General features: G+C 38.9%; 1 protein-coding gene across 1 annotated transcript; it reads left to right on the forward strand.

Annotated features, from left to right (window-relative positions):
• Positions 1-16: 16 nt before the first annotated feature.
• sema4ab (sema domain, immunoglobulin domain (Ig), transmembrane domain (TM) and short cytoplasmic domain, (semaphorin) 4Ab) lies at positions 17-27,828 on the forward strand. Its single transcript, XM_020105312.2, has 15 exons — positions 17-177; positions 1,769-2,019; positions 3,671-3,831; positions 8,740-8,799; positions 9,085-9,183; positions 9,358-9,451; positions 10,520-10,642; positions 13,288-13,415; positions 14,727-14,908; positions 17,230-17,374; positions 17,945-18,134; positions 20,455-20,570; positions 24,344-24,507; positions 25,236-25,330; positions 26,209-27,828. Exons 2-15 carry the CDS (start codon positions 1,923-1,925, stop codon positions 27,036-27,038), a joined length of 2,484 nt encoding a protein of 827 aa, XP_019960871.1. The 5' UTR covers positions 17-177; positions 1,769-1,922; the 3' UTR covers positions 27,039-27,828.
• The last annotated feature ends 19 nt before the right edge of the window (positions 27,829-27,847 follow it).

A 27,847-nucleotide genomic window follows, 5' to 3' on the forward strand; every position in this document is an offset into this window, starting at 1 on the left:
TGTTGTTATAGTATAGGCTTAACCACGGTCAGCGTTTCCTTCCCACCGGCTAACGTGTAGTCTGTCCTATTTTCACCGGAGCAGAGACAGCGAGGAAGGAGACTGCAGCCTGTGTGTCCGAGCGGTCAAGGAAGAAGAAGTGGGGCGAAAGGAGTGACGGAGGCCACCCGCAAACATGTAAGATCACAGCTCTGCATCAGCTGGAGGACTGTTGTTTCTCTGGAACATTTGCAGACACTCGCTTAATGTGACGGCCGCTGCCTGTTGCACAACAAGAGAAATCACTGGTTCTGAGAAAAGGAAGCATCAAGGTGAAGCAATAATGCAAAACCTCAGTGTTGGAGCAGGATTTCAGGCTCAATGCGGAGCTAAACGTCGCCACCACGTGTTTCATCAGCGGGACGTCCTTTACAGATAACTCACACACACACACGTTTGTCTTTTTACAGTTGTGAAGACCCTGCTTGACGTAATGATTTCCCTTTACCCTTAGCGTATTTATTTAAGAAAAAAATCTTAATCACAAAAAAAAACACGTCTTAACTCTCAAAAGCTCAAGTTGTGAGGACTGATCAAAAAACCAAAGTTTTTAAACGAAAACTTTACAATCATAGAAAGACACAAACGCATGCACCGCTGATGCTGTGGTCAGTGGTGATGAATTGAACTGCTGTCTATATAAAGATATTTCAAATGATCCAGTTTATGTCAACAGTGTGCATAGTCAGAGTATAATGCAGAGAGTGTAAATAAAGATGGACAACACATCTTTACTTCCCCCCACTATCCAGAAATGAATATATGGATATTACCGTAGCCATCTTGTCCAACTTATGTAATCTGGAACCAGAGTCAGCACAGTAATGATTGGTGGATATAGCTACAATATTGAGATCCAGCAGAAAAATGTGCTTGACCAATTGCTCGTCAGTGCATGAACATAGCATACATCGGTGTGATACAAACTACATGAATTGAGAGACTTTCTTTGAGAAACAAAAAAAAATGTAAGTGTATTTTCAACTTTAATTTAGTCCATGTCCCATCCACTAACATTTATGAGACAGGGTTTATGACCTCTACTGCAGCCAGCTATTAGGGGGCATTCAAGATGCTTTGGCTTCACTTTTAGGAACATATAGATGTCGTCCGTCTTTCTATATGGTCTATGGTACAACACTTAAAATGGTACCTTTAACTAGGAGTTGCTGTCAGAACATGAGTGACTGCTGCCCACAACCTGCTTGTACAGCAGGAGATGTCAGTACATATTTCAGGATTACTCCATCTGCATATGGAACACATGACACATGGCAGTGATTCAACAGCAGCACACCAGTAGTCAGCAGTGACACACTGATCACCTGTTTTTAATGTTGCCTTAAATCACAAAGTGACACAGCATCATGGCAGCTTCTACCCAATGCCTGTTGGAAATATGGATAAATAAAAAAATAAAAAAAATTAATTTAAAGGGTAAATTAAAATTGAACGCAAGCTTTGTTTTGCAGAGCACAACCTGCTGATAGACAACTGATTGCTTAAGTGAACATAACACATAGTAAAACTGCACTTACGTTTTTGGGACGGAGAAAGTTCCTGGGATTTAAATAACGATTTAACCAAAAAAACCTGAAATTAAGACTTGTCACTCAGAGAACACCCTGTAAGAACATGTTTGCTGTTGCCCTGAAACAGACCTCTCTGTGTGTCTGTGTGTCTGTGTGTGTGTGTGTGTGTGTGTGTGTGTGTGTGTGCGTGTGCGCAGATTCAACAATGATCTGCTGCACAATCCAGAGTATATGGCTTCAGCAAGGACCTCCACCCCTCCTACAGAGTCTTTGACAAACTGGGGGAACAGACCCAGTGTCGCCCTCTGACCATAAATGTGACTGGTGTCAGACTCCCTCATTCCTGCTGCAATGAAGAGTCACAGCCTGCTGTCCCTCACTGTGGTCTTGCTGGGTTGTCTGAGCCTGTGTCTGGCAAGACTCACTCCTAGAGTCTCCTTCCCAATGGGTGAGTAAAGACTTGTCTTTCTTTTTCCTGTTGGCCATTTAAGACGTGACAAAAACCATTAGGCCTAGGGATGGGTTCCAATAGCAGGTTCCATGTGTGATCTGGTTCCATGTTTTGGTAACATACCTAGATTCATTAAGCTCCATCGCCCACTAATGGCAAGGGCAGACTGCAGATATTGAGGTGGGTGGTACAGCTCCAAATGCTTGAAAAAGGGTTTGATAGGGAAATAACAGTGTCTGTGATAGTCAGTGTTGCCAACTTAGTGCTTTTCTATGACACTGATTTCTTCTATACTTGAATGATCCACACATTGTTCAATTGTTCCATAATTATAAATGAACATTTCATTCAGACTGAATTCATCACACATGAATTACTTCTCTCTTCTCTGCTTTAGCATCAGAAACAGTTTAACATTTGCATGTACAATTCTCAATAAAAACTCAATAAAATGCACATTCTTATTTGAAGCAACCCTCAAAGACTGTTAAATTATATCTATTTAAAAAAAACTTTTTTTGAACACTGCTGTTGGATGTCACTAAAATCAACTCTGCTAGCAGGTGATCTAACCCTGATGTCCTGGCTATGCGCGTTCCATTTCGTGTTGTGTGTGGCAGGTGAACTGCATGTGCACAAAATGTTGTCAAAATACATCTCTCATAAACTTAAGCTAGTCAAAAAAACAAAAAGTAAACTTCAGTACTGTTCAGATCGTAATAGCTTGTGATAAGTGATGGTGTTTATTGTTGACGTGTAAAGTGAACTCAGTTCAGCGCGGGAGTGAGGACATGCGGGAGGGTAATACAGCTGCAAAATGAATGTAGGGAAAACACTGTATTAGGTTCTTAATTCATGGTTCTGATGATGTCACTCATCCAGGACGGCCAATGGTAGTTCCAGTAAACCCAGTTAATGAAAGATATTCTGGGTATCTTGAACTTGCTTTGTAGTATAGGCCCCTTTTCAAACATAGATGAGGGAGGTGTGCATGGACTGAATATTCTGCTGCTGCCAAGAGCTCCTTCAGCCCTTTGTTGCCTTATTGTGTTTGCAAAGCAACACTCACCTTTTTAGAGATACAATCTTAAAAGATGTGATCTAAATTCCTCTTGTGACTCTATAACCTCCATTTCCCTGCGGCTTTGTTTCCTGACTGTCCCTCTTGGAGGATGCTCTGGCCTCTATAGTTTACCTTCTTTGCCTCTCACTTTGACATTTGCATCAGCAGAGTGAGAAATCTAAACTAAAATAAAAAAGAAGCTTGTTTTAATTCAGTGAGACTTTTGTTAACAACAAACATGTTGGACCGGTTTAAATGTTAGTAAAAATTATAGGATTTGAAATGGATTCAGATATTACACACTAAATAAAATGCCGTTGCATCCCATTCCCACACAGGAATTGTTTTGTTACTGGTAGATGGACTAGATTATATTTGACCTTACAAATGTGTTTTAGTTGAACAATTATCCAGAGCATATGTACAGAAAATATTGCATACATTCAGGGTTGTTTCACATGAATAACAACATGAACAATGAATCTCTGTAGATCAGCAAACTGCTTATCTGGATGTTTTTAATTGTCTGTGGAAACTGAATGAAAAACCTAATCCCAGTGTTAACTGCTGTGCTGTGTACAACAGGTAGTCCTGGGAGACGACTCACCCGCTTCAGTAGCCATGATGTCTGCAACACCACCACATTGCTGCTCAGTGAGGGTGGAGACATGCTGTATGTAGGAGCCAGAGATGCTGTGTTAGCACTGGATGTTAGCCACAAGGACGCCATCATACTGAAGACCAAGGTGGGCCAGTGGTCAGAGGCTGACCAATTTCCTTCTACTGCAGTACTAAATATCATGACTTAAAGGCTGTCTATGAGAGGTTTTAAGCATTAATGTAGGCACTAACAACAACCTTCTAGTTTCTATGTAAAGATAAAGTAGAGGAACAGTGTCCTGAGCACTGAATGAAGACTCACTCCCTCTCTGGGTGTTTATTAATCAATCTCAGATCATGATGTCATGAATTCTCAATTCAATGTATCTCCGTTCTCTTCTTTAAAAGAACACCAAGGCGTCAACCAGATACAAAAATGTGAGAGATCCAGACAATTTACAAAATACAAAAATTTGCTGTTTTATTCTAAAGTCACAAAGTAATGCTTTAAAAGGTGCTTTAATTAAAAAACATTAAGTTAAATGGTGCTTTTTAAAATATTAACTCCAAATTCAAATAAATGAAATATAGCAGCAAGTGGGTTTGAGCCTTAATAAATCTTGATTAGAGGAAGCAGCACATTACATGTTCATTTAGCTGACTTTTATCCAAAGGGAAGACATCTTTCCCAAGGACAATTCGGCATGGGCTGGGATTCGTGCTTCTGACCCTCTGGTTGGAGGACTACCACCAAACCCCCTCAGCAACAGCCAACCACAGGAAGCAGCTTCATTAGAGGAAGCAGCTCAATAGGAATGTTTTTGGCGCTCCCTGTGTGCAAAACCTAAAATGCATAAACACAGCTATTCTACTGTACGGTATAGAGGTGGCAGACACCAAAAAATAATAATAATATCAAACCGTAGCAGAAACAATAGGTTTCTGGCCCTGCGGTCTCGAACCCTAAACATAAGGTGTGTAGCCAACTCATTAGTGTTACTGCAGCACAACCACAACAAAACAAGGAACTTCCTCTTACAGTACAGCTATTATTATCTGGAGAACTGGGTCTGGACGCGGCCGCCCTCCAACCAGAAGGTCTGTAGTTCGATCCCAGTCTTTCCCATCTGCATGCTGATGTGTCCTTCAGCAAGATATCCCCTCAGAAAAAAAGCTAATAGCTGCTAATAGATGCACTGTATGAATGTGTGTGTGAATGGGTGACTAGCAAACTGTACTGTGAAGCGTTTTGGGTGGTCATCAAGACTAGAAAAGGGCTATATAAATACAAATCATTTAACAGGTGAAGTTGTGCTATTCTGGCAACTGCTTGGCTAATTTTTCTGTCTATTCAATCTTTAGTTGCCTATTTTAGGGAAGGTTTGAAACTCACATATTTAAAAACAAAATAATAATAATAGAAGGTCTGTAGAAGGTCTGTAGTTCGATCCCAGTCTTTCCCATCTGCATGCTGATGTGTCCTTCAGCAAGATATCCCCTCAGAAAAAAAGCTAATAGCTGCTAATAGATGCACTGTATGAATGTGTGTGTGAATGGGTGACTAGCAAACTGTACTGTGAAGCGTTTTGGGTGGTCATCAAGACTAGAAAAGGGCTATATAAATACAAACCATTTAACAGGTGAAGTTGTGCTATTCTGGCAACTGCTTGGCTAATTTTTCTGTCTATTCAATCTTTAGTTGCCTATTTTAGGGAAGGTTTGAAACTCACATATTTAAAAACACTTGTGGAGCTCTTTCCTTGATTAATTTGTTCACAACAATGTTTATAGAACAAAAATAGCAAAAATATTCCCAATGGTGGACTTTCCAAAGATGATGAGACAAAATAAACTTAAACTTAGATTCCTCCCCTTCTTCTGGAACAACTTGCAATGTGATTACCCAACTGTTTTTCTCAACTCCCCTCTCATTTCAAACAAAAAACTCATCAAGCTGTCACCCCTCCCTCATTGTAAACCTGTTGATGACCTGACTATGGAGGAGAAATCTGTCCCATTTTCACATTCTCTCTGAAGTGTTCCTGTTGCATCTAAAACCTGTTGGCCCATTTGAGGTTTGTTGCCATAACCTTAGTGACAGTTTTAACCCCAGTTGGCTGACAAATTTCAGTTTGTGTGTGAACAATGAAATTAGATGGACTAAAATAAGGAGGCGCTTTCAGACACTGAGTGGCTGTGCTACTTTGTACAATCCAGAAACATCTTGCACAGAAACCAGGTTGTAATCTCAACTACCTAACAACAGTTTTTTCTCACAGGTTGTATCTTGGGCAGATAACACTTTACCTACTTAAAATACACACTCTTACAACACTAGGCACTTCTTTCTCACCAACACCTATATGTTGTGAAGTCCTTTTGCAAAGGTCCACTCAGATCTGCTGAAATAAAACTCGACAATGACAATGTTAGCTTTAATGAATGTGACATTTCTACCACACATCTGCCTCACAGCATTAGTTTTCTGGATTTTGATAAAGGTTTAAGCCATGAATACAAACAGAGCAAAGTGTAAGAAGTCAAAGTTTTCAGACTGTATTTTGCAGAATATTGACAAGAACCAATATAGTGGAGGGCGGGGGGGGGGGGGGGGGGCTTGATTCTCCAAATCGACAATTTGAGTTGCTTTTCGATTGAAACCAATTTTGTTACAGCATTGATCTGTTCAGTTTCCATTAAACCAATATTTAATTTGGCAACTATGCAAAAGTTTCATTTGAAGGCAAGTTTGAAGGACTACGTTTTCAATTTCCCAGTCATCATCAATTTAGTATTCTGTGATGGTCACAAAGCTCTGTGTTGATCTGGAGGCCCAGCACATTCTATTACCGCCTGTAGCCTAGCCTAGCCTACAAACTGTAGTTTTCATGTAACAACAAAATGTCATTTCAATCAGTGCGGCACCTCTGATATAGCATTATCTTCGATGCTAGTGCTGTACCCATTTTTGAATGGGCAGTTTGGTTGGCTTCACATTTGACAATTTTAAAACAACTTCCATATTTAATTGTTTAATTAGTTTTCTCTGCTTACATGACCATTTAACTAAACAGAAAATATAAAATGGCAAAATAACACATTGTGTAATGTAATATTGCAATTAGAGCAGCAGTTCAGAATGTCATTGGACTAATGAGGTACCATTTAGAAAGTCAGAGCTGACAGAACACCATATTGGTGAGCACCACATTGATGGGTCTCTGTCTAAAATACTCCCAACTTTTTCTAATTAAATTATCATTACATTTTTTTGCTAGTAAATATATCCTTGTTTGGTATTTGTATAGATTTTCTTTGCGCCCCTAAAGTTCTCCCAAACTTCATTTTAGGAGCACATGTGGTCCTTGGGGAAAGAGGTAACCATCAAGGATTATGGCGATGTAATTTATTCATAATCTTCTGCTTCAAGTCTCAAACCTCTAGATGCAGTTTTAGATTTTGTCCTTTAAGTCATAACTGGGGATGGCTTTAGGACTCAAAGTTGCATTCTGTATCACAGAGTGTGCTGGCAGTCGCTGACTGAGAGATCATAATCTACAGATCACTTACTGACAATTGTTCTGGGTACCTGACAAGTCTTAATAACTACAGCTCAACTTCACACTGCAGTGAATTCCAAGATGATGTGGTTCTTGTGAATCAAACTGTTAGCACAGAGCCAGGCAACCTGGCTTTTATATTTCCATGCTCCACAGTGCAATCCAAGTGGTATAATAAAATAATCCCAGTTTTCATTCAATCTCACAGAACTGTGTAAATGTGTGTTTCAATTGAGGATGCTGCTTTTATTTCTTTATGTACTTAATATTGTTTGTTGTCTCACTGTTCATATTAGATTTTACATTTACAGATTGTTTCTTATAATGTGTCTCTGTATTGTATTCAGGGCATCATTGGACTTTATAACAAAAGGTTTGAAAAAGTTTTAAGTGGAAGTGGTGGAGACAGTTGTTTTGTTTATACTGTAAGCAGCTGAAGTGTCAGTTGGTATGTAAGCACTGACAGCAGTTAGAATCTCAGTTGACATGAAAGATCAGAAAGTAGTTTGACTGCCAGTTAGAGACTAAATAAAGTTTTATATGTCAATTGTTTAGAGTAAAAGCATTTAAAACAGTTTCAGTTAAACTGAATTTGTGTTAGTGTTATTGAAGTTGCATCTGATGTCTTATGCAGAAGATTTTAATGTAGACTTGATGCATCAAGGAGACCAGAAGCTGCAACAATATACAAACGCTAACAGAGTAACATGAGCAATTGTCACCCCCTAGTCTGAAGATTTCTCCCACAGCATCCCCATATATCTTCCTCTCCTTGCATCACCCATTCTAACAGCACATCAATGACTGGCTAGAATTGCTGTCACTCTCAATGTTACATGAGGTGTTGGAAGCTTAAAGCATGCATACCTAAATCACATTGTGTCCTTACATCTGTCCACTGGTGAAACATGCAAAAGAGATCTTTGTGTATGTCCTATTCTTCCACCAAGTTTTCTGTACCCTTTCAGTAGTTCAGTAGTTTTGTTCAATCCTGTTGACAAACAAACACACCTTAGTGGAGGTAACAGTCAAATAAGATGATAGGATATGAGACAACTGGACCTCTGTATTATGATAATATTTGATATCACGCTTCAAATCCCAATTGATTCTCTGTTCAATTAGAAGCAAAGGCACAGTTCCTGGTTGTTGCTCTACTGTGGCTTTATTGTGATATGAGATGTGAGTGGTCTTAATATGAAGTACGTTGTCAGTCTGTGAAACAAAGGTGTGATAATAATTAAATGTTAATGGTAATGAGAACTGTGTTTCTCCCAGTATATCCTCCTACAAACTAAATACACCTCATGCACAAAAACATTCTGATAAAATTAGTTTAAAGTGATACATTTACAGAGATCTTCCTCTCCACCACTTTGCATTGAAATGGGAATTGTAAGAATGTGTTTGCTGTACAGTTTTCATAGTTCAGCTGTAGCTTGTGGTTAAGACTGATATGGATCTCTGATGAGTGTACATTTTCTCTTCTCTCAGCTGGACTGGAGCCCTTCAGACAAAGATGTAGAGCAATGTTCCATGAAAGGCAAGAAAATGGCAAGTAGCCGATTTGCGCAGATGCACAAATACTTCAAAGTTCAACATTTTTGCTTTGGACTCCAACCAAACCAGACACGTCTGTAACATGTCAACCATACTGATGACACTGTAAACAGTTATTATATGTTATTCAACCCCTTTGAATTAATTGTAGGTGAAGCATACTATGATAGTAGATCCCTGTCTGTTCTTTAAACATTTGGATTGAAGTCCTGCATTAGGCACACACTGCTTGCTGTTAGGGAAACATCTGACTTTATGTCCTTCATCTGCTTGTTCTAGGCTGACTGTCCCAATTTCATCCGTGTACTGCAGTACTTGAACGCCTCCCATATCTACGCTTGTGGAACATTTGCCTTCAGCCCACGCTGCACCTATGTTGTAAGTTTGTTGCTCAAACATTTGAACTGATTTGAGCTGATTGATTTGTTCAACATTGGGGCAGACTGGTAATGATGCATTTTAGTTCAAAGGAGTAAGTTGTGCTTAGTGTGAATTGATTGATTGATTTATTCTTGTGTCTATCAGCATGACTTTGTCCACTTTTCTTTTCAGGACTCAGAGACGTTATCGATGAGCATCAAGCCTGATGAAGGCAGAGGTCGGTGTCCCTATGACCCCTACCAACGCAACACTGCTATCATCGTAGGTAAGGCACAGCTGCTAGAATGCAATGTTAGCTGAGGCTAGTTTAATGTGTCTAGAGTTTAGAGATGACGTTTGTTTGGAGTTATATTTATGTGCCTATTGTCTTGATGACCACTCAAAGAGCTTCACAATAGAGTTTTGCTATTCACCCATTTACACACACATTCCATTTAAGTCTGATTTCTAGTTGGATTAGACCAAGAACTGGTTATCCCTTTGCATATAATGCAGGGGGATATAATGGTCGATATGTCACTCTCTGAAAATCATTATGAAATTTTTCATGGAGCTGGAGATGACAAGGGGCCTCATTCTTAACTGTTGCGTGCACAAACGTGGGTGTGAAAGATGCCTACGCCACTTCTCATGCTAAAGTAAGGATCCATAAAAACAAACTTTGGTAGAGAATGTGCATACTTGTCTCTACTAACTCTGACACATGCGTGCAAACATTTCAGGAAAGTGGAGATGCAAATTTGAGATGGTCAATTGAAGATCGATTTTATTATAAACATTAAACCAACAGTGTTATTTGTGATTGCACGACATAAGTGTTCCATAAAAACCTTCAATTGTAAAAGATATAAAACAACAAAGGTTTGATGCACAGGCAGTCAGATACCATAGAACCTAGAGAGGAGCTTTATTAGGATGGTGTGGGTGCAAATCTCACATCAGCAGCAATGTCAACATACCTTAGAAAAGTGATGTCTAGATTTGCTGACATGGAAGTGAACATATAACTTTATCTTCATTCAATCTATGCTCACTCAATTTGCGTGTAGAGCTCCTGGATTAATAAGGACACAGCCAAGGCATGACCAATTGCATTATGCATCTTGATCTGAAAAATGTTAAATAAATGCAAAGTGTTATTTGTTTTCAGGTGAAAATGAAATCTGTGTGTGTGTGTTCAGTTGGACTCATTCAATTTTGGAGATAGATTTGAATCTTCTGAAATCTTCAGAGAAAAGCTCAGGCCGGGTCCTGTTTAGAACCCAGACCCTGTAATTATGTTTAAAGGGGCATTATCTGCTTTTTATTTTCTATGTGTTTGTATGTTTCTCAGATGGAGAGCTGTATACTGGGACAGTGGCAGACTATAGGGGGAACCGACCAGTTATCTCCCGGCATCTCAGTGAGGGCAGGCGTGTTGACCTGAAGTTGGATGACACATTGGGATGGCTGGAGGGTGAGTCGGGTGTCTCTAAGACAGTTTTCAACGTAATCTTTTATGACAATTAAACATGTTTGAGTGGTTTGTCACAATATGAGAGAGCTGAGTAGCCTGCTACAAGCACAGATGAACAAAATTCAATTGTATTTGTATAGTGCTAAATCATGACATACATTATCTAAAGGCTCTAAACATAGTAAGGTTGAGACCTTATAAAACTAATGAGACTCTGTGACGACTAGGGAGAAACAAATCTCCCTGTAATGGTCAAGGTATTGTTTTTATTGAGTTTTTAAAGCAACATACATGCATAGCAAAGAGACACCTATGCTCTGAATACATGTAGACAAGAAAAGTGTAAGATTTAAACTGAATGAGACGAATTCAGCAGAATAGCTAAAATAGGGGGGGGTGAACACCCTTCGAATTCAAGAGAGTGAGTCTTGAGAGCGCTGAGTATGCCATACTGTTTCATTGTTCTTTTGTCAGGATAAGATCCTCTGATGGTACACCAAAGAGTCCAAGAAAACGGCATGATTCAGTGGTAGGAAATGCAATCTCAGCGTAAACCTCAAATATAGAGAACCAGAATGTAGTTAGGCCGGGACATGACCAAAAATGTGTGGTAAAGGCTGGCAGGTGCCTGCTTATATAGAGCTTGATGTTAGACATGCACATTCTTACTCTGATTAAGGGCATGACTTGCAAAAATGAGTGCTGAATCTTCCATATTAAATTTAGTTGATTAGAGCCTGGACACTATTCCCATCACCTCCGGCTTTCTTAGATTAAGTCAAGAGCAGTTGGCAGGGAGGGAAATTGGGGAAACTGAATTTGTATAAAGTGCCTAATTTGTAGATAGCGGGAAAAGGTTTTGGTAAAGCAAACTCATTCTTGATTTAGTCAAATAACATAAAAATGCCTTGTTTATACTGATGTCTAATGCTCAAAATACCTTTTTTGAACAACCGACCAAATGACAGAGAGCTAGATTCAGTTCACAGCCAAGCAGGAGTTTCAAAGCTGGATGTATCACTTAATTCATCACGTGTTTCACAATATGTTTTTAATATTTGCCAACCAGTAATACATTTGATAATTCTGTAACCCATGCAGCTTTGGCTTTTGTAAAAAATTATTTCTAAATCTGAGGTGTTTTATTGTTCCTTTTATTGACAAAGACATAGTAGAAAACTCTCTTATAACATGAAGTAACCTGTTGCAGATTCAGACTCAATGTGGGCGGTCATCTGCTTGCACCAGTTGGGTTGAGCTGAGAAAACTTGGGGGAGAGAGGAGAGGTGGATGGAGGAGAGAGAGACCACATTGGCCAGACTGGTTGTCATAGTGAAAATAATAATCGTGATATTTATAGATGTAATGATGTTATTAATTATAGCACCAGTATATAAAGAATTAGAATAATGTATATACATTTATTTAAGATAAAGATAAAGTAAAATGTTATGGATATATAAAGCTAGCAATGTTATGTTCAACTGTCTTTAACTGACCTTATAAATATTCTGGTTAAGTTAAAACGTCACATTATTCTCACTGGTATTTATTTATTATTATTTATATTAATACTACACAGAAATAAATGAATGCCAACGTTAGCTGTTTAATGCTAGCTAATAAGCTATCAAATATGTTGTTTGACCTTGAAAGTTGCTGATCAGTCATAGAGACCTTTGAAATGATAACAATTTGTCAGATTCATGACTTGGATGGATCACAGCAGAACGACATTATTCTGCTCATAACAGCATCTGAGCGTGATGTTTGAGAAAAATGTCCGCTGTGTGAATATGGTTGATTGCAAATAGGGTTATACCTGACCAAAGATTCTGTCCTGTGAATCTGATTTGGCTCTTAAATACAAATATTTCATAATTTTTATAATAATATTTAATAATAATAATAACTGTATTTGTATAGCACTTATCTAAACAATTTTACTAAGTGCTTCACAAAGTATGTGGCAACCCCCCCCCCAAAAAAAGCCCTAGAATTAATAAAAATATAAGGTATTTAATTCAATATTAAGCCCTAAATCATAACATATTAAAGTTGAGAACTTAAAATTATTGAGAAACCCAACAGTACCCAGTTGTTTCAAGCAATGCTATATTGAACTGCTAGATTATTTTAATGGGGTCAGAAGTACATTTAGGATGGCTGCCATGCAAATGTAAATAAGCCAAGTTATCTTTGTGAGCTAATGCATGCTACACCAACATGGTATTAAGCTGTTCTTCTAAGCAGAAGACAGAAGATAATGTTATTTCAGAGCCTGAAAGGGCAGCTGCCTCAATTTCGCTCAAACTCACCCTGACTCTGGGTCTGCAGCTGCCTGTACTCATGGCAGGCATCTTCACTAAGAGACACAGACTCACCTAAAATATACTCTAATTGACTTCAAGAATCTTAGTCAAGACTATTGGCACCGATGATTGGATTTGACTTTGTGACATATTTTCTATCATCAACTGAGTAGAAATAGGACTTAGGAGAATCCTAGTCACAAACATGATAATAAGCTGAAATGTATAATTCAGGTTTAATGTAAAAAAAAAAAATCTTTAATGATGCAGACATATGTTCACAGAAAATCCACAAATTATATTTCTGAATACTTTGCCATCTGCTTGCTATAGATCCGACCTTCATCAGTTCCAGTTTCATTCCTGATGAGGAGAAGATCTACTTCTTCTTCAGTGAAGTTGGAAGAGAGTATGACTTCATCGACAAATTTATTGTCTCTCGTGTTTCTCAGATCTGCATGGTAAGGGTAAAACTACAAACTTGATGCAACAACCCCTCATACAAGGAGATTAGTTCTTTAGTGGCACATTTTCACCAATTTTCTTACAGACAGCTTGCCACTCTACACAGGGATATGAGAAGCCATGTAAACCTTAGTACATACTGTACCTCTCACTTATCTCTTATCTTACTCTTCATTCATTCTGCTCCAATATACATATTGTTATTCTCATTTTATGTATTTTTACTCATGCACTCAGTGTTCACTTTGTTAGATGCACCTGTGCAATCCAATACAACTGCCATTAACTTTTAAGGTATCTATAATGTAGAGCGTTATTTTTCATCGTCATAGAGGTATTCATTCAATTCTGTGTTATAGTATTGAAGTCATAGTCAGAGGTGGTGTTGTACAGGACTGCATTACATTCAGAAATGTTACTTATAATCTAACAACCTACTGTATGTTAATCTATAAATCTATAAATTAAAAATATTGGAAACACCTCTCAATATCTGGTGATAGTCCAATAAAAGACCAACTCTACATAAATGTACAGAGGATGTAAGTCAATAAGAACCAGACCATATGAGCTTCATAAATTGTCACTGAGTTTATATATACAGTACATCATGCTTTTGTTTGCTGTGCAGTGGTGGAAAATATTGTTATGGCTTCAGAGCCCGTCCCATTTTACACGCTTGTTTGATTTTGCATCATTTTGATCATTGCAAATTCAGCAACCCATAATTACTCAATGAAGACTTGTTTTCTTGACATTTTAGGACATCTCTCACGTACAAAAATATTCATACCCTATATTCAGCACTATGTTTAAGCCCCTTTGCCAGATTTTATTCTCTCAAGCTCTGTCAGATTGGATAGGAAGTGTCTGTGAGCGGATGGCTTCAGGTCTCTTGACTGAGTTAAAGTCTGGACTCTGTCTGAGACACATTAGAGACTTGTCCTGAAGACACTCCATTGTTGTCTTGGCTGCTACCTCGAGTCAGTCTCTTGCTGAACTGTCATTTATCGCCTAACCCACTGTATTTTGCCACATTTATCCGTCATTCCCTAAAACATCATTTTCAGTAGTACTTAGTCCATCAGCTGACTCCAGTCTTTGCAGACCTGTGAGCCGTTAGAACACCTGACAATGTAACATTACATGCAGAAGGCTTGAATATTCGCTCTGATTTTTGTTGTTGTTCACTCCTCCAGGGGTTGAGGTGCTGTATCTTCATTGGGTTAGATGAAACTGTGTGGGTTCTTACACCAGCAGATAACAGTGTCACATTGTGCTTGATGCCTTCTCCCCCTCTTTGTCAGAGTGACATTGGTGGCCAGAGGACCCTGCAGCGACGCTGGACCACATTTGCAAAGGCTCAGCTATTGTGCCAGGCTGACAATGAGCTACCCTACAATGTGATCCAGGATGTTGACACCCTCCCATCAGCAGAGGGAGCTTCTGCAGATGACACTCTGTTTTATGGCATCTTCACCTCACAGTGGTAAGTAAGCTTAAAGGCCATGAAATGAATTACTCTCCTTTACCTGAAGCTCTGGTGGGCTGTATTCCTACTGCATCACTGTAAATGACTTTACTTTGGTCGCCAAAGGTCAAGGTCACAGTGGTCTCAAAAACTATGTTTATATCTAAAGAATACCTTGATGAAATGTCTTCAAAAAGGTCAAGGTCATGATGGCCTCAAAAAACATGTTTTTGGCCTCTTGAATGTGATATCTCAAGATCACCTTGAGGGAAGTTGTCACAAGGACTCACTAATTAACTGATTAGATTTCAGTGGTGACATATATAATATATGAAAGTATTATATAATAAATGTTTATAATGTATGTTTATTATAAACTTTATTAATGTTGCATAAGTGTGAATTTTGCCAACCTCTATACTCTCGAGACCTCATATCCTTCAACTTTGCTAGTTACTGATGTGGTAATTTTGGTTATAGTTATTAATCAAATTATTAATCAGAGATTCAAATTTGTAGTCAGAAATTTCATGAAACCTAATCAATAAATTGGCTGTCTTTTCCCTTCCATGAAGGGTTGTGCCCTGAGATAGCTTTAATCAATTGAAGTTATTATATAATATTAATATTTTTAATTATTAATATGTAATGTTTTTTTGATTGCCAAATGTATTGAATGCCCAAAGGCACACCATTTAATGATGCCACGCTTAAGGTTTAATAATCACAACATTATGGTGCCCCATGTGAGGCAGAGTAATCATTCATAATTATGTAATATTAATTATTCCTCAACGCCAGAAATTAGTGGACTCTTGGATTTTTAGTCAAGCCAAAGGTTTGAATTCAATTCCACTAGACTTCCACCAGAATATACATTCAACCATACTTACAAACGAGTATATTATGGTGAAATTCATTTTATTCATAAATTAACTGTTTATTGATGATTAATTATTAATAACAACCATTTTAAGTCCTCATAGTGTTACGCTAAGAGCTTGCTATAGTTGTTAATAACTCCTGTTGATTATTCTTTGTTGAAATGTAAAGAATTTCTTTTAAAATTTAAATATCACATATTCAGTGTTGACTGGTCAAGCTGTAAAATTTCCTGTAACTGTTAAGTGCTGTTTAATTAATACATAGCATGCCAACAACCCTATGTAACAGGGCTTGTACCTGGCTGTTTCTGCCAAGCATTCCAGCCTAAATTGAATAAGAGAGCCTGAGAAAGAGCCACAGCCTGCTGCCAGTCCTGTGAATTTATAGAACCTGTAACTGCATATCAGTTGGTGTGATTAAAACATATTGCTAAACTGATTTACCCACCATAGTTTTGGTTGGGCCAGTGTACGACAAAAACTAAACTACAATGTGTCTGCTAGAACAACACCATAGCCAACCACAATGCTTGGTTGATTTATTAAACTTGTAAATCTAATCCTTCAATTTCCGACCCAACAATGGAGAACCCCTGTGTAGAAAAGCTTGCACAAAGCCTGAACCCTGGCTCTCCTGAATCCATCACAAGTTGAATGCCAGTGAGTGTAGGAAAGAAATAGACTCACTACTTAATGACAGGTGTGATGCACAGACACAACATCTAATGGTCCATTGTGGAGATGTTTACCTTTAAATTTCCACAGGCAAACCAACCCTGCCTTTCACAGCAAAACCTTATATGAATCTAGAAAATAAATTATGTAGAAATATGTTAACCAAAACTTCAATGGTTGACTTGGGCAAACAACTGCAGTGTGGTAAATCAAGTTAAATTACATTACATGTCATTTAGCGGACATATCCAAAGCGACTTACAATTAGTGCATTTAGTATCTATGAGGGGCCATTTAGGGGTTCAGTATCTTGCCCAAGGATCCTTCGGCATGCAGATTGGGAAGACTGAGGATCAAACTGCCAACCTTCTGGTTAGAGGACAACTGCTCTACCCCTCAGCCACAGCTGCCCCCAAATGGTGCAATATTAGCTGAACATTTTTTAAATTGTTTCATCACACAAAAAGACGGGTGGAGTGATGTCATTAAAATAAATACCTACTATAATAAAATGCATCTACAGTTTACACAGAGGAAACAAAGGCAGCATACAAAATTTGGACAGAGCAGAGTGGCAGTTTGAAAAGGCAGTAAGGATACACCCTATGTGAAGCTCGATCAGCAGGAAACCTCAATATCTTCACACTGCTCTGGCCCATTTCTGTCATTCCTATTATTTTTTCATGAGGAGAAATCAGTAGTTGTGTGCTGAAGCATGATGTGGATTTTGTCAGTAATTCTCATTTAATAAGTGATTAATGTTTATCTTTTTTTTACCAGGTCTGTAAATTCTGGACAATCAGCAGTGTGTTCATTCCGTTTGAGTGACATCAAATCAGTTTTCTCTGGTAACTACAAAGTCCTGAACCGAGACACGTTACAGTGGAGCACACGTGTTCAAGAGAAGGTCGCAAATCCAGGAGAGGTAAATGGTCACTCCTAATTTATATGAGAAGAAAACAAGTAGTCTCTTTAGGAGTCTGTAAAACAATAAGCCATGCAGGCAGGTATACTGGCCATAACAAGCTGAACTCACCTTATATGTTTCAGTTCCATATAGTTTGAAGCAGCCAAAGATTAAGTTTATTAGCTTTATTTCATCTAGGGCCTTTTTTAAAACCTACAATAACATTCTACTAAGTGAAAAGCTGAGATCGGTGAGCACATCTGTAACAGAAATGAAGAAGCAAAGCAGCCAGACAATCAGACAGGATTGAAACAAACCTCCTGAGAGAAACATGAAACAAAGAAAAAGTGAAAATGAACAATTAAAATGATAACACACGTCTGTTGTAAGTATAATGGTTCACAGATCAACTCCTCAGTTAGATTGAATAATAAATAACAAATGATGGGCAAAACTGTGACAATAAGACCCAGGACATGATGGATCGGATAAATGCAGTTCTACATGTAAGAATCATTTTAATACAATGAAACTGTAAACAAATTAGTTTCATTAGTACTACTGTCTAATTGCCTTGTTGTGTGGTAGTGTGGACTGCACAATGCATCAGACAACGCCCTGCGCTTTGTCAAAGAAAATTTCCTGACAGACGACAGTGTTCGGCCAGTTGGAAGAAGTCTGACCATGGTATCTGCCGAGCATAAGTACAGCCACCTGACTGTTCAGAGGGTCCAGGCTGCCAACAGCAGAGACTACACTGTCCTGTTTCTGCTTACAGGTAGGTACGATTTTAGCTGGTTTGAGTTGGGTGCCAGTCAGAGTTACGTCAGATAAAACAAACTCATTGCACAGCACAAACGAGCACTGTTCATCTCATCAGTTCTCAGTTCATTTCCGGACAGAGTACGCTGCCTCGCAAACTGGAGGCAGTGTTTCCGACTAATTATCTAGATTTTGGCAGCCAACCATATTATAATTTTTTCTGTCAATATTTCATAAAGAACGAAAACAAGTTTAACAATTCAGGGGTAAACAGTGTTTCAGCCAAGGTGCCCTCTTCTTCAGACGTAGCAAAACTGAAAAAAAACTTAACTTCATAATGCTCATGGTGTCATCCAAGTGTCCGCAAACCCAGAAACAAGATCATTTTTGTTTTCATTTCCTGTAATGCTGCTGGAATTTTAATTTCCCTGAGGGAGTCTTCCCAAAGGGATCAATAAAGTTCTATCTAATCTAATATCACGTTGTAGTTGTGGACAACTGCACACGCTAGGCTGAGTTACATCCACGAGGAAGGCCACAGCAGAAACAGTATCCAAATTACTGACAAGATCTGCAACCAGTGGGGCATCTCAGATCTTTTTGAAGACTGTAGAGACAAACTGAGAGCTCTGGTCCAAGAGGATGTAACCTGTTAGACATGGAACCTGAACAGAGAGCCACTTTTGTGTACCCTCCACAAACAAACCTTACAGGGAGTCAAGACGATATTTAAAGCTATGATCACATACTACTTCGCTGACAACCACAAACAATGATCTAAATGATAACCCATCAGCAAGGGAGTTAAAAGAACCTGAGCAGCAACAGACCCTGGACATCTTTAATTAGGAGAGTAATAAAGTTGATGAGGATTTATACCATTAAGGCACCGCATGAGAACATGAGGGGGTTATGTGATCACCAATCATTTCACAGCATCAATGTTCAGGTATTTTAACAGATCCTATTTTAACTATCATGATTATTTCACTTTGTCTTTAAACATTTTTTTCCTCTTTATTCTGAAATTTAGGTGGATAGAATGATCTCTGAATAAGAAGGTGCACACAGGTGCAATAGAGTTTCATACTGAAGGAATCATGCATTATACAATGTGCAACTTAGATGTTGTCCTTTTGTTTAGCTTTTTTAAATCAAAAGAGATTTTCTATGAGATATTTGTAGAAATGTGTGAACCCAATGGAAAGAATGTGAACATATTTGTGAACTGTACATTGTGGTTGCAGCTAAAATTTTTAGAATCAAGTAAATGCTTAACACAACAACATAGTACAAGTATTTTCCATTTCAACAGCATCATACACAAACAATCTAATGACCAAGTGCTTTAGGGAGAATTTCTAGATTCATTATTAGTGAGTAACAGATCAATTTCAGAAATTGAGTACATACATAGATTATAATTCAAGTATCCTCATAGTTTTGGCATATTTTAAGTGCACTTACATGTCATTCCAATGTCATATTAAGATTAAAGAGACCATGTGACAAAAATACTTCCCTTATGAATGACCAACATCTTAACCAGCTTTGTAGTACCATTTAACATGAGTCAGGGTTTGTAAACCCTGTTTGTTAACCTTGAGTTAAATCAGAGGATGTTGAACCAGCTTCACAGTACAGTAGACACTATTTTCTCCTTAAGTTATTGAGAACATGGGCTGAACACTTTTTTTCTTACTTTTTCACCTACCCCACCTGCAACATTTTCTAGAAATTGATTAACATATGCAGACACAATAAAAATGTGCTATTTTTTGTGCACTAAATTTGAGCTAAAAATAGATTCTGCTGTAGCCGAACTCTTAGATGAACTGAAAACTCTACTGCATAAGTTAGCATGATCACTGGTGAACTCTCTATAGATCAATATTAAAGTGCTTGTATGTCATTTTACACCAGCCAAGAATTCATCTATATTCCATACACACTGTCATGCTGCCTGGTGAATAGTGTCACTCTTATGAATATTGTAGGCACTTCAGTGAGGATTATCTTGGTAATCTTTGTTCATTTCAGTCCCGAGATGTTGAAATGTTAAGTTGAGTATTTAACAGATAGGGATAAAACTATTTGGGAAGTTGTGGAAGTTCACTAAGTGTATTGTGCTTATGAAACATACTCTTCTTCTTAACCTTCATCTCTTTTGTTACATTTCAGTGTATTGTGTAGAGTTAAACTGGTCTCACATGTTGAGGGGAACAGTTTGGAGATATGGATTGAAACACAATGTAAATGGATGTTCCTGTCAACTCAATATTATGTCTGTCCACTGTATTAAAATTATCTTTAACTTTTCACTAACTGTGTTTCAGAATCTGGTTACTTACACAAAGCAGTGCTGCTGCCAAGTGGGGCCCATATCATTGAGGAGGTCCAGGTCTTTGAACAGTCTCAGCCTATCAAGAGCCTGAAGCTATCCATACCCAAGGTAAACACTGAGAGGGCCATTTACTCCCAGATTTAGTTCAAGTAAAGCTTAGATAACTAGATACATGCAATCCAAAGCTCAATGTCTGGACATCAACAAAGTCTCTCACCATTGCAACAAGTAAAATAGTTCACATTTTATGAATGATGTGTCCTGTGGGCCAGGAGGGCAAGAAGTCACATTAAGTCAAGTTTATTTATTTAGCACATTTCAGACTCAATGTGCTCCAAGATAAGCAAAGCAACGATATATGACGATTACATGCCATGACTAAACACATTATAAGAAAAAAGGATATGACAGATATAAAAACATAGAGGAAGTGTGAAAATTAAAAATAAATAGAAGACAATAAAAACATATAAAACCAAAAAAACAGCAAGAATGATAAAAATATTGTATAGTTGGTATAGATACAAAAATATTGATTCAGCCATTAATAAAATGGGGGGGGGGGATACCATTTAACCACACACTCAAAAAAATCATACTTTGTAGCATACCATAGGTAAAGTGGTAGAGAATTCCAGACAGTGGATCCATATAGTTTGTTCATTGAGCATGTCAGTAATATCAAATCAAATTTTATTTTATTAATATATATTTTCACAAATCAGAGTTTGCTTCGTAGGGCTTGTAACGGTCATTCTTGGTTCTATATAACCACTATGGTGGCTGAGGAAATATTGTGTGTGACTCGACATATCCTTAAAGTCCAATGTCCAAAGAACCTTTTTTTTTAAAGAAACGTTATTTATTATAAGTAAAAATGTATCACAACACTTGGTAGGTACATTTTAAATCAAAATAAGGATTCTACAGATTAATTAAAGATTCTATTCAATCTTAAACAGGGACAGTCTCTCTCACAGGATGTGAGGTCAGTGACTATTCTTAGTGCTCCGGCCACACCCTCCAGGCAGCCTCTGCTGGCCTTTATTCCCATCCAGCCACAGACACTAGATGGGGCCAACATAAGAAACCGAAATTAGATCATGCAAACAATACTTTTTCCTTCTATAGGGCTTAACAATCTGTATAATGTGTGACAACCTCTGTCCTTTACCCTTGACTAGGTGAGGGAGCCCTCTTCCTGGATAGACAGTGGTGCAATAGATGTGACTTGAACGGAGCACATAAAAAAAAATCAATATTTAAAACATTCATGAGAAAATACAGTGTCTGACATAAATGGAATAATGTTTTTTTTTTTAAATGTTTATAGCAATTATGCAAAAAGGAAAGATGTCTAAGGGAGCAGCAATGTCATTTGTAATGAATGATAGTGGTAACGTCCATAATGGTAGTGGGCAGGAACATGATATATCCAAACAATCTAGTTGTAGCTGCAGTCTTTAAAGAGTTAGTGGGGGAGCCTGATAATTAAATGTTCTGTATTTCTTAGCGTTGTTCTAGTCTTGATGACAACTCAAAGCGCTTTACAATACAGTTTTTGTTCATCCCCTTTTCACACAAATGCACAGTACGTGCATTTGGAATGGGGAGGAATTGGATTAAATCACCAACCCTCTGGTTAGAGGTCAACCTGCTCTTCACCCTGAATTAGGACAGGCCTAATTTTTACAATTATAAAAGCAGTCTTTGAAATTTGTTTTTAAAAATGAATCAAAGGACATGTCCAGGTCAAAGATAACTCTCAGATTCCACACAGTTTATTTGGAAGCCAGGGCGATGCCATCCAGAGAAGCTATATCATTAGATAATTCATCTCTAAGGTGATAAAGGCCAAGTATTACAGGCTCACAGCTGTACAAAGCTGTGCAAAGCCCTGGGACCCACTAAAACAATCCCTGTCTTGAAATTTTGGCCATACACATTTTGAATAAGGTAATTTGATGGGCTAAGGTTTTACTGATACATATATGTAAAGCTGTGTATCATCAGCATATACTCAATCAATCAATCAATCACATTTTATTTGTATAGCCCATATTCACAAATCACAATTTGTCTCATAAGTGATATGAAATGTTTTTTGCTGATGATAGATCCAAGTTCAAGCAGTGGACCAAGAATTAACCCAAATGGGACTCAATAAGTAATCAATTTCATCAGATTTAAAATGACTAATTAAAACTGAGAAACATCCAGAGAGAACCAGTTAAGAATTGTGCCTGTAAGGCTGTAAGACAATGTGACATGCATGTCACATGTGCTACAGAAATAACAGTTGGTGAGCGAATTTACCACTGTTCCCAGTCAAATCAGATCAAATCAAATTTTATTTGTATAGCCCAAATTCACAAAACACATTTGGCCTCAGAGGGCTTTACAATCTGTACAGGTAGTGACACCCTCTGTCCTTAGACCCTCGGTTCGAGTGAGGAAAAACTTGCCCACAAAAAACACTTTTAACAGGGAAAAGAAGGTGGAAGACACCTCAGGGAGAGCCACAGAGGGGGGATCCCTCTCCCAAGACGGAAAGACGTGCAATGGATGTCACGTGTACAGAACAAAGCAACAGAAACATATTGTACAATTACGACCACCACAGTTACCAGTGAGATATAGTTTTATGTGTGTACGTGTGTCTGAAACACAGCCTCATATGTGTGTGTGATCTAGAGGCAGCTATAGAGGGTGGCTGTGGTGGTCATCTTCCAACCAGAAGGTCAATGGTTCAATCAAAGTCTTTCCCATCTGCATGCTGAAGCAGCAATTTGGGCAAACCCCAAATTGACGTTCATAGAAAAAAAGTGCTGCCCATAGATGTACAGTATGAATGTGTGTGTGAATGGGTGAATAGCAACAAAAAAAACTGCACAGTGCTTTGAGTGGTCATCAAGACTAGACAATCGCTATGTAAATACAGACCATTTACCACAGCTCTCACTCTTACAACAATAATGGGATGATCTCTGTGGATCGACGACCTTGATCCTGTGTGCATGCAGCCCCTTCCAGCAGCTGTAGTCCAGCTGCTACTGCAGAAGAAGAAGAGCGTGATAACTCAAAACAGCCGTGCCAATAAACTGACCTGGCATATCATCAATTCACCTTCACAAAGGTGAAGTGATTATCAAACCCTAACTAACAAGGCCATGAGGTTGTTCTCCTCTTAGAGGGCTCGCATGTACTGAATATATACACACACAGTTGCAGGTGTGGCTCAGGGAGAAGAGCGGGTCATCCTCTCAGCAGAAGGTCGATAGTGTCCTTGAGCAAGATACTGGATCTGAAATTTCTCCTGACGGCTGAAAGTGTTGCACATAGATGCACTGTATGAATGTGTGTGTGAATGGCAAAAAACTGTACTGTAAAGCACTGTGAGTGGTCATCAAGACAAGAAAAGCACTATATAAATGCAGACCATGTATACACAAGTGTATAAATGTGTTTCTATTAAGTGATACAATCAAAGAAAGATCTCTGACAATGTGGAATCCTTTGTTTTAAGCATTGCAAAGTATCTAGTCACTGAAGGTAAGCCACCATTGTGATCACTCTTTAACCAAGGGGTTTGTGTGTGTGTTAGGGGGTGCAAACATAATTAACACAAGATGCATATTATCATTCTATTTAAATGTATATACAGTAGTTATGTTTGCAATCATTTTGAGGGAGATGGCTGTTATTTCTTGGATGGAGGGGATTTGGACACCAGCACCACTCACCCCCCTGCACGCCCCAAAAAATCCACCCCTGCATTTATCTAAAACTGTTGTTCAAGATTTGTCTGCACAAAGAGGTTTATGTCAAAAAAATCTTACAGTTATGTTAGAATTGCCTGATCCTGTTCTCTCCCACTGCAGGGTGTGATATATGTTGGTACATCAGAGGGTGTGGTGAGGGTTCCAACAGCAAACTGTTCCTTTTACTGGACCTGTGCTCAGTGTGTGCTGGCCCGAGACCCCTTCTGTGGTTGGGACACTGCCAACAGGGCCTGCGTGGAGGCATCTATCACTCAGATCAGTTTGTGAGTACAACTTAATTTTGCCATTTTTATTTATTTTGTTAGAAATGTGTCTTGATGAGTCCTTTGATGAAAAACATGTTGATAGAATGGAAATGAGAGCACTAGCCTATTGGCCTACATTGGTTTATTAAGCTGTATAGCTTTGATATGTTAATATTTGTCTCTATGGGTTGTAGATAACATGTGACATTTTGTTTGCAGATTCTTCTTTATTTCAAACAAATGCAAGACTTTTTGTATTAAAATACAAAAGTATTAAAAAACTTTTCCTCACATAAAGCTATACTATTGGATATGTTAACAGGACTGGGGGGATGTTGTTTATATTTAATTGAACTATTTAACACATTTTCAGACATTTTCTGTCCTGGAAGACATCATGGTGTTACTTGATTGTTCACATATATAGTTTATGTAAAAAATAAAAAGAGTTGCGAGAGAAGTACAAATGGCTAATTTACCTAAATTCACAGCTGCCCAATCACTGAGTCAGGTTGGGGTGGATGTCAGATCAACTGAAGTAACAAACACAATTACATACCTTGGGTCTCTGAAGGTACCAGAGTTGCGTTGGGGTATAAATGCCCCTTCGCATGCTGTCAGTTTCAGTATGGCAGATGTGACATTCAGGTTAGGAGTAGCACAGTAAGATTGCCATTATGTCTTTAGGTAATACTGTAATAGAAAAATAACTGTGCCAAGCTCTGAATGTAGTTTTACCTCTGCAGAAGCCAGGATGTAGACACAGGCAATGTTGAGGAGGCATGCAACAGTGTTACAATACCACATCGAGCCAGATTCGGACCAACCAAACTGTCTGCAAGTAAGTGTCACTTAGCTCAACTGTTTTACTTTGCATAAGCTAGTCACATACTTCATGTAAGAAACACTGACATTCACAGTATTAATTCTAGAAATGTTCTTCAATAAATATTAAGAATAAGGATCCAGTAAAAGGTTGTTTCCAAGAAGTGTGACTACGATATGTACTGATGTACTAAAGACAGTGATGAATTGGTACATAAAAGAGATAGTTCTTCAGAATGCATTGTTTGTTGGCTTTAAAGATGTTATGGAGCACCGATTTCTTCTCTGTGATCCCAAGCCAACATACAGAGGCAACATTGTGTGCATGAATTGGTTCTAACCAAGGATACTGTATACTTTTATAATGTAAGCTGGAAATATGTGTATACCACAACCTATGTCAGAGTATAGAGTCTTCATGGAGCAAGTAAATTGTCTGTATTTATTTATTATTATTTATTATTAAGTGCCTTTCTAGTCTTGACGAACACTTCAAATGTTTTACAATGCAGTTTTGCCATCCACACACACACACACACACATTCATACAGTGTATCTACTGTATGTGCAGCACTTTCTCTTATCACACACTGCCAGCACAGCTGCCAGTGGCAATTTGGGTTTCAGTGTCTTGCCGAAGGAAACTTCAGCAAGTGGAATGGTGGAGACTGGGATTGAACTGCCGATGATCCACTCCACCTTCTGAGCCACAGTTAATGTAATGTAATGCGCTGTGGACAATTTCACACATGTATGCATTTACTGAGTGAGCAGCAGATTCTTTAGCAGGTTTAGACTGGTGCTGAAAGTTTTCATATCTGATGACAATGTGTAGAACAGCATGGAGGCTCCTTGTGTATTTTGGCCTCTGTTGAATTGTAATCTCTATGTCAGCATCATGTCCTATAGGTGAGCTGGTGTCTGTCACTCTAAATGAAGTGGTGCGACTTCAGTGTCCCGCGGCATCACAGCTGTCCCAGGAGATGTGGGAGCGTCCTAACAGCCGGCTGTCCTCAGACCTATACCTGCACCTGGGGGACGGGAGTCTCAGCTTTGTGGCCACCCCTGCCACACTGGGACACTACCTCTGTCTGTCCACTGAGAATGGCTACCGGCAGACTATGGCCATTTATCATGTAAAACAGAAGAGCAGTCCAGTGGCTCAAATTCCAACCAACTACACCCAGCCTCAGACACAACCCATAACCACAACACAGACTGTGTCTAGAGGTGGACCTGGATTGCACACCTCTGGGACTCAAAGACAGGAAATAAGAAATGGAGAGACTGAGCCAACACTTTCAAGCAGGGACACTCAGGTCATCACCAGGCAGCAGGGCAGGAACCTGACTATGTGGACACATCAATCTGGGCAGAAGGAGGTTGGCTTTCAGGATGGGGAGTCTCTGCACTTAGCTCGAGGCCCCTGCTATCTAAAGGAGCTGGTGGCTGTATCAGTTCTGCTGGTGCTTTCCCTTAGTTTACTGATCACCATGCTTTTGTACGTCATCAGACAGCGGTGCCACAGCCGAACAGCACCACATGCAGGGACTCCAACCAGAGACTCAGACAGAAGGACCCCTGTGGAGCAGGAGGCCCTCAGGGGGAACCAGTCTCTTAGTAAACGCAATGGACAAACCCTGCACAGTGTACAAGCCAGTGGTTCAGGCTGTAAAGGATCACTGACAGGCTCTAATGGACATCTGCCCAACACTCCCATCTGAACAGTTCCAGAAATTTTAGCTGTTACAGATAAGACCAGATGAGAGTGGTGTAGGGGGTGAGGGGGTTGGTAATTCCAGTGGTACTTAATTGCAGACATATACTTCTTTTTTGTGTCCAGAAGCTAAAAAACAGGCTGTGACATTCTGGATGTTTCACTTACTAGAATGTGAAAGCTGATCCAGTACAATTTGTTCTCTCTGTATTTTTATAGTACAGTCAGTCTTTGATCTACAGCTGCACAATATTAGGAAAACATGCGAAAAACGTTGTTGAATATTGCAATGATGATATCACTTAATAATAATAAACAAATGCTAGTATACGGTGTTAAAGTCTTTCTGCTTCAGTTTCATTGCTAACATGGGAGGAGGAGCCTATGCAGAAATGAAAAGCATTATTTTCATTCCAACAACATGGGTTTATTGAAAGAAATCTACCTAGCTACCGATGCAGGGACCACAGACAGCTCCACAGCGCCACCAAGTCCGGGCCAGACAGCTAGACAGCCATGTACACCTTCACTAAGTCTAACAGTGATCATTTGGGGTCTTTTCATACACCTTTGGACTGTGAAAAGTTAATTTTTTACAGTTTTAGCAGTTCTGTCAGTAATTTACTGTCTGTATCATTCACGCTGCGCACTGTGCCAACTGCATTCAGCCAAACCAAGCTTGCCCCGCTATCTTCTTCAATGTCTTGTGTGTGTGTGTGTGTGTGTGTGTGTGTGTGTGTGTGTGTGTGTGTGTGTGTGTGTGTGTGTGTGTGTGTGTGTGTGTGTGTGTGTGTGTGTGTGTGTGTGTGTGTGTGT

Source organism: Paralichthys olivaceus, chromosome 3 (assembly GCF_024713975.1).
Source record: "Paralichthys olivaceus isolate ysfri-2021 chromosome 3, ASM2471397v2, whole genome shotgun sequence".
Taxonomy (NCBI): Eukaryota; Metazoa; Chordata; class Actinopteri; order Pleuronectiformes; family Paralichthyidae; genus Paralichthys; species Paralichthys olivaceus.